At 44.6% G+C, this 8286-nt stretch overlaps 1 protein-coding gene across 27 annotated transcripts in view; it reads right to left on the bottom strand.

Annotated features, from left to right (window-relative positions):
- Positions 1–571: 571 nt before the first annotated feature.
- Positions 572–8286, bottom strand: part of kif1aa (kinesin family member 1Aa) — a 259928-nt gene continuing 252213 nt past the window's right edge. For all 27 annotated transcript variants that reach the window (XM_059650980.1, XM_048541717.2, XM_059650983.1 and 24 more), the window contains 3 exons: positions 6220–6412; positions 4414–4532; positions 572–2122 (listed from right to left, as the gene is read on the bottom strand). In XM_059650980.1, the coding sequence (XP_059506963.1) occupies positions 2080–2122; positions 4414–4532; positions 6220–6412 (355 nt within the window). In that variant the 3' untranslated portion in view covers positions 572–2079. The remainder of the gene's footprint in view (positions 2123–4413; positions 4533–6219; positions 6413–8286) is intronic.

Raw genomic sequence — 8286 nt, 5'->3', positions numbered from 1 at the left:
CTTGTTCAGTTGCAGTACTATCTGGCTATCAGGTTTTCTACTTAGCAGCAATTGAATCCTCCTGCATTGAGCTTGAATTGGATGATGTTACATTTATGGTTTACAGTAGCCAACAGAATACAACATAGCCTTATCAATAGAGAGGTGTAACATATACACAGCAGTGAGGTCTTACATTTCAACAAAACACAACGACCATAATACATGGATGTGATGCACATATAGCTGTGGCTTATATGCTGAATTTAGGATATTGCAGGATCCTAGGAAGCAAGTGATATCTTCCTTTCCATCTAGACAGCATGGGAGTGGATGGAGGGCTAGTGATAGCCTTCCCTTTGTATTTGGTTTAAATAAAGCACCATAGGGTTTATGGAGATCTTTATCATCACATGTCTGCAGCCCACTTGGCGTTATGTGGGCTGGATGAAATTTTGACCAATGTTTGAAGCTATGACCCCATACCAATGCTGCAAGATCGAAGTGTCTACTCCAATTTTGAACACTGGAAGAATGAATAAAAGCCCACCCATCCCCAACCTTTGGCCCCCTCCACCGTACCCCCCACCCCACCGCAAAGCCTTGAAGTCCACCCAGATAGAACACTGAACTTGCTTACAACACTGAGAATGCAACCACCAGCTGTAGCTTAGTGTTCCATTGAAATAAAAATGTGCTTCACATTGGCCAATTGTGTGCTGATCTCAGATGTACTATGTTTCAAAGCTAATACATCCTATGCCATGCAGCTAACCTTTGTCAATACATCTGGGTCAACAGGAGAAAATGTCCCAGATCAGAACAGGCCCATAAGCTTCTTTGCTACTCAAAAGAAAATATGGAGCAAATGGGGCTGATTCTCCAAATCTGAAGGAGTTGGAGAGGTAGCAACACTGGCATTTAGAAATATTTGATGTAAACAGTCAAGAGAAAGCAATCTGAAATCATTGTCCATCCTAAGCCTTGGCCCTAGCCCCGACCCATCATTGGATGAACCTGTTGAGAGTCACAATGCTGATGGCATTGGCACGAGGCTGGCAGCAGACCTCCAAGTGTCTTGGCATCTCCTGCATCAGCCGTGCATTCGGAAATTCAGCACAATTCACTTCCAAAGCCACTCACTTAAAAAACATTGCAATTTTCAGGTCATGTGCCACACCGATACTGAGATGGTCCACAAAAATCCAAACAGACCACATGAACATGGGCAAGCAGGTGGGCAAGGGCTAACCAAACATGATAGTGTGGAGAGGGGAGAGGATAGGAATGACCAACCTCAGCAGTAATATTTCTTATTCAAGATTAAGAATTCACTATCATTATAGAGCTGAACATGAAATATATACATTTACCCTTTCACTCCTCCTCCAGGATTCCCAACTTTACAATTCTTCTTCGACTTTCACATGCCTAAATAGAAAATTCCGTCCTTCCCACAAAAAACAAACTCCTCCTTCACAGGAACAAATTTCAAACAACTCATGGTGCATTTTGGGAGGGAGGCCAAATTTGCTTTTAACGGGATAATTCAGTCCGCAAATCACCATGGGCTCTGCCAGTGCCAACCTCCTCAATGAGGAGCTCATTCATTCAGCCACCGCCTCCTTCATCCTTCCCAAGAGGCATCCCAAAACTCATGGAAGGGATTGTGTCCAAATGCACTGCACCACCCATTTCAGCCTTTGTGCTGGAAATGACTGTTAGTGCCACAAAATGACGCCAACACCCTTTCCCCTCATCAAGCCCTCAAACACCCCAATCAAAAAAAAATGTAAGGAACACATACAGCATCTAGTGTCCACACCACAGAGCTCGTTCATCAGTGATATCTAATCACTTACTGAAGACACACAGATCATCACACGCACACGTAACACGGCGCTCCCCAGCGCCAGGCGAACACAGTTTTTGCTTTCACACAACTATTAATTTTTGTTCCTCAATAAGTGACTACATGTAGAGCAGGCATGTTAGATGGGCATTCACATCAATGTTGGAAGGGCTGGGTTGATTATGTACATGAGTCCAGTCTGATGTCGCTGGGTTTGAGTGGAATTTCATTCGATTCAAGGATTTCTATCAGATCCTCATCTGACTGCTTCTCCTTCTGGACAGCTTTGATCTGCAGGAAAAAGTGAAACAGCTTCTGTCAATGCAGCAAGTCACGAGTACCGTCCCATACTAGACAATATATACAGTAATGTTACCACACACTGCAACATTTTGAACACCTTTGGCATGATATACTCAGATACACCCCATAACTTTCACTATAACATAATCTCCTGCTCCACATGGCTCAATGCATTGTAATTTGAGACTTATACTGAACTGTCCTAGTAAAGATTATACTCTTTGATACATCCTAGATCTCACACAGTAACATTCTCAGATACGTCATTAACATCCCACTATAAAAATCCCGCGTACCTCTTAAGATTAATAATATTCTCAATAAAAGTGGATGGTTATCACACGTAGCTCTTTAAAGCTCAAAAGATACACAAAGCCTATGTTCACCCAAGAGGTTGGGTTGGCTTGGTCCTGTCATTGCTCACAAGCATAATAGTCATAAAGGTCACCACCATTCACTACCACTTTGGCTAATGTAACTTACAGCCCTTCTGAGCACACTGTCAGACATACCCCATACCTCTCAGCATTACTCTGTCAGTTATACTCCATAACTCTTGGTATATCTTTGTCTGAAGGATCCCACACATCCCACTTTAATATTGATAGATCTATCCCACAACTTACATCACATGCCTCTCACTATAATTCTGTTCAGATGCAACCTACAATCTCACTATAAAACCACCAACTCAAACTGAATACTACACACTATACCAATGTTTGATACTTCCCAGCCTTCTCACTATTTCACTCTCAGGTACACCCGAAAGCCCTCTCTGTACGACTGGGCATTGATGTTTAATAGCTAGGAAATTTATTTCTCAGTCCAAGCCGTCTTCGAACATGCCCTATTTCTGTATTTTGCTGAGGCCTGTCCCAGGCTTTTTTTTTATGATAATGAAGCTGCGAGTGTCAATGTCATTGGGGGTTTAAACTTTCAGCAGGATTGGCAGCATCTGTGGAGAAACACAAAGTTAATGGCCTGGATATTCTGAGCAGTGGCATTCACGCTCGGATTGACACTCCACTCGCCTTTTTCTTTGTATTCATGCTGAACTCCACATTTCTGGCAGGGAATTCTGATCCTAGTTCCTTCAGAAATGCGGAGCAAAGCTGAAATCAACACAGCTCCCCTGTATTGCAGGATAGCAGGGAGAAGTCAAACCATACCCTGACTTGCAGGGGGCAGCATGGTGTGTTCTAAACTGTTCAGCCCCCAGACATTATGACAGCTGTTGTTGTAGACTGGGGATAAAAATGTGGGGTTAGAGTGCCAGATGATTAAGATGTTAGGGTGCCATGCAGATTAGGTGCAGAGGGTTAAGGTGGCAGATGGGTAGTGGGGCAGATGAGTGATAAAGGGGTTTAGTTTTGGTGGGTGGAGCACATTGGCTTACGTGACTGAGGAGTGCGGGAAGGGGAGTGGAGTGCAAGGGCACTTTGAGATCAATGGGTGAGGAAGGATTTCATGGCCGTTTGGGAAGGGGGTTGACCAGCAATGGGGACGGGTGGCAGGGCTGGCATGGCAGTGTATTGCAAACGGCATGGAGCTACATCTGGTGCTGGAGATCCAGGACAGCATTTGAGGGTGGATGGTGGGTCCCAGGAGGGTGAAGGGGGGAATCATGTTGAGTTTGGGAGATCTTGTTCCGGGCAGGATGGTCGCCAGGCATTCTGGGGGGTGTAAGAGGTCAGAACAATGAAGTTGGGTTCAGCTTATTAGTTGACCAGGTGGTGAACTCAGAATTTTTACTCATCTCTCTTGTCTCTGAACTTAAGGGTTTGTTTCAGAGGATTCAAAACCAAGCGGATTTGTCCTTCAGAAGCTTTAATTTCTTGGATAATTCCCATCGACTGTGCTGAATCTAGAATTTCTTATGGTGCCCATGTACAAATGCAGTCTGATGAAGGGTCATTGACGTAAAACATTAACTCTGTTTCTCTCTCTCCAGATGCTGCCTGACCCGCTGATCATTTGCAGGTTTCTCTGTCTCTGTTTCCAATTTCCAAAACATGCAATGTCTTGCTTTTGTTTCCAATATGACTGGAGTCGTTCCCAAGTTTCAGGGAAACCTGGCAGCCTCATTGAGGTGAGGACCCAGCACATACTGGAGTGGAGTGGCTTCGCACCCGGCTCCTGGATTCAGTTGTTTGGCCGAGGACCCTCCATCAACCGTCAATCCACATCATGTGTGGAGGAATCCCAAATTCTGGGCAGCCTATGATTTTTTTTTGACAAATTTGAGTAAGAATCCAACCCCCTGGGTGGCGACTTACCTGATTGACCCGGCAAGGAGGGGGTTGAAAGCATACAGCCAGTCTTGCATCTCTTTATCGTTGCAGGCTTGCAGTAGTATCCCACGGTGCTCAGTGCAGACAGCAAATGTGTTTGGAGTCTGCAATGTAAGAACAGTGCAAATGAGAGGGTCAGCGATGAAGGCCGTTCAAGGGAGCATTGCACACGTGAACTGATTAGGCTTTAAAGAAACAGGTAGCTCACTGCTGAATGTTTTTATTATGGTCTGGACAGTCAACGAAGTGGACACTGAATGTTTCCCAAGGACATTTGGAATATTGTGTACAGTTCTGGTCATCACACTACCAGAAGGATGTGGAGAGGGTACAGAAACTGTTTACCAGGATGTTGCCTGGTTTGGAAGATATTAAGTATGAGGAGAGATTGGACAAACTTGGCTTGTTTTGACTTGAATCTTAATGGATGAGGGCCGACGTGATAGAGTTTACAAAATTACGAGAGGTATGAAGAGAATGGGCAGTAGAGTCTCTCTGCCAGGCCAGAAATGTCAATTACTAGGGGACATAGATTTAAGGTAAAAGGGGGTAAGTTTAAAGGAGATGTGAGTGTCAGGCTTTATACACAGAGGATGGTAAGTGCCTTGAATGTGGTTGTAGAGGAGGTGAATACAATAGCAATATTTAAGAGGCATCTTGACGGATACATGAATAGGCAGGGAATAGCGGGATATAGATCATGTAGAGGCAAAAGGTTTTTATTTTAAGAAGGAATCATGTGTTGGCACAGACCTCATGGGCTGAAGGGTCTACTCCTGTGCTGTAGTGCTCTTTGCTCTTCGGAGAACAAAGTTGAGGCCCAACAGCTCTGTTAGATATTGGTGTTTCACCCATTTCTACAAAACCTGGGATAATCCTTCCTCCCACTAATAATCTATCAACAGGTTTAACCAATATTCCACCATTGAGTTTTGAAAGGCATGGAGAAAGGGGAAGGGGGCAACAATTAACTCCAGGCACTGCATAACCAAGTGGGTATGAAGGCCAAGTCAACTTGTTGGATAGATTTGAAAAGATTGTGAGTAAATGGTAGAATATGCCCAAAACTGTTGTGTGTGTGTGTGTGTGTGTGTGTGTGTGTGTGTGTGTGTCTGTGTGCGTGCATGTGTTTCTGTGTATGTGTATATGTAAGAGTTGGAAGTAGGGTATACTCAGATAGCGTCTTGGATCGGTGGAGGTGCATATATGCTTCGCCACAGCCTTAGGGGTGAACACAACTCCAAGGTCAGTCATGGTTTGGGATTCAGCGCAGGGGTGTGTGGGGAATGCTGGGTTTAGATGGTCAGTTATGGTCTAGAATGGGGAGGTACAGTTGGTCAGACACAGTCTGGGATGGGGCTGTCGATGATCAGTCACAGTCTGGGATGAGGGGGATGTCAACTGTCAGTCAGTCGTGGTCTGGGATGGGGTGTCAGAAAATGGTCATTCGCGGTTTGTTGAGTGAGGGGTGGGTGATCAGTCATAGTTGGGTGGCTGGGTCTATGTTAGATGATCAGATACAGTCCTGGGGGGCATTAGGCAGTGGTAGGAGGATGACTGAACTGGTATACTGTCCAATGCAATGCTGTCATAGAGACAAGGGAAAATTTTCTAAACTTTCGTGGTGTAATATGGGACACAACAGCAAGGAATCTTCAAGAGGGCAGAATCAAACTGTAGGGTCAGGGAGGCATCATCCATCTTTTCCCCCAAAACAGCGTAGTGGCATTTCACATAATATTTCAGCCCTTCGCTGCAGTCGTATGGAATGATGGAAGCAGATTTTGCTACCTTGAGCATGGCCTGTTGATCCTCGCTGTATTCCACTTGTGCTGCTGACAGGTTGAGAATGGCTCGCTCCACTGTGTCCTTATCGGTATTGTAAATGTAGACATACGGCCGCCGTACAACCACATAACGCTTCACCCAGCCATTGGTCTGAGGCTCCAGGAAGTGCAGGGTCCCTTTCTTTGACACAATGGGGCTGGGAAGTGAGGCAATAACAGCAGAGAATTAATTTCACATCGCTGCCCGGACATCAGATTCACTTTCGTCAGGACCACTTTCTAAATCCACAAGGAGTGGACGAGACAGCAGTCTTGATAAGGATGAGAACAGCTCTGAGAGATGGCTGATTCTGGGTAAGTTCCCGAACCCTGTTCACTCTGTCAAGTGCCTGGACACCCAGTAATGTCAATGCTACGCAGGTTTGCCTCCCATTCACCAGCTTTGGGAATAGACAAGGTCGGGCCATGTGTTACTACTTGGAAGTTCTGCTGCAAGCTCTTACAGAAACATGGCTCAGAGATGGACAGGACTGGCAGCTTAAAGTTCTAGGGTATAGGTGCAATAGGAGGGGTAGAAAGGGAGGCAAGAGAGGAGGGGGAGTGGCATTTTTGCTTTGTGAGAATGTTATGGCCAAACTTAGCGAGAGACATTGTCCATTGAAGTTTATATGGGTGGAACTTGAAAACCAGAAGGGTGGGGGTGATCACCTTGTTGGGATTGTATTACAGCCCCTCCTCCTAATAGTCAGCAGGAATTTGAGAAGCAAATATGTAAGGAGATCTCTGATATCTACAAGTAAAATATTGTTACAATGGTAAGGGATCTTAATTTGCCAAAAACAGACTGGGACAGCCAGAATTTTAAGGGCTTGGACAGGGAGGAATTTATTAAGTGTGTTCAAGAACACCTTCTTATTCAAGATGTGGATGTACCTGCTAGAGAAGGGGCTATACTTGACCTTCTGTTGGGAAATGAGGCAGGGCAAGTGGCCGAGGTGTCAGTCTGGCAACGATTTGGGGCAAGTGATCATAAATCTATTAGTTTTAAAATAGTGATACGAAAGCATAGAACTGATGAGAAATTTAAAGTTCTAAATTGGATTAAGACAAATTTTGATAGTATTAGGCAGGACCTTTGAAAAGTTGTTTGGGGGAGGCTATTTGCAGATAAAGGGATGGCTGGGAAGTCAGAGACCTTTAAGAATGAGATAATGAGAGCTCAGGGACTGTTTGTTCATGTTAGTGTGAAGGGCAAGGCTGGTAGGTGTAGGGAATGCTGGATGATGAGAGAAATTAAGGCTCTTTTCAAGAAAAAGAAGAAGGCATTTGTCAGGTACAGACAGCAGGAATTTAGTGAATATCTAGAAGAGTATAGGGTAGTAGGAGTTTACTTAAGAGGGAAATCAGGTGCGCAAAAAGGGGACATGAAACAGCTTCAGCAAATATAGTTAGGGAGAATCCAAAGCGATTCTATAAATACATTAAGGGCAAAAGAGTAACTAAGGAGAGAATAAGGTCCCTTGAAGATCAGCGTGACCATCTGTCTGTGGAACCAGAGGAGATGGATAACATACTAAATGATTATTTTGTGTAAGTATTTATTGGGGAGAAAGACATGGAAACTAGGGAATCTGGTGAAATAAACGGTGATGTCTAATAAAGCGTTCACATTACAAATGAGGAGATGCTGGAGGTCTTAGAACATATAACAGTAGACAAATCCCTGGAACCTGACCAGGTGTTTCCCAGAACTTTGTGGAAAGCTAGGGAAGAGAAAAGCAGATTGGACCCTTGCTGAAACATTTGTATCATCAAAAGTCGTGGGTGAGGTGCCAGAGACTTGAGGGTGGCTAATGTGGTGCCATTCTTTAAGATAAGTGGCAAGGAAACCCCAGGGAATGACCAGTGAGCGTTAGGTTAAAGGTGGGTAAGTTGTTGGAAGGGATCCTCAGAGACAGGATTTGCATGTATTTGGAAAAGCAAGGACTGATTTGGCATAGTCAGCATGGCTTTGTGCAGGGGAAATCGTGTCTCACTAACTTGACTGAGTTTTCTGAAGAGGTGACAAAGA

This window comes from Stegostoma tigrinum, chromosome 14 (assembly GCF_030684315.1).
Source record: "Stegostoma tigrinum isolate sSteTig4 chromosome 14, sSteTig4.hap1, whole genome shotgun sequence".
In the NCBI taxonomy this organism is placed as follows: Eukaryota; Metazoa; Chordata; class Chondrichthyes; order Orectolobiformes; family Stegostomatidae; genus Stegostoma; species Stegostoma tigrinum.
This window is presented reverse-complemented; position numbering and strand designations above follow the sequence as displayed.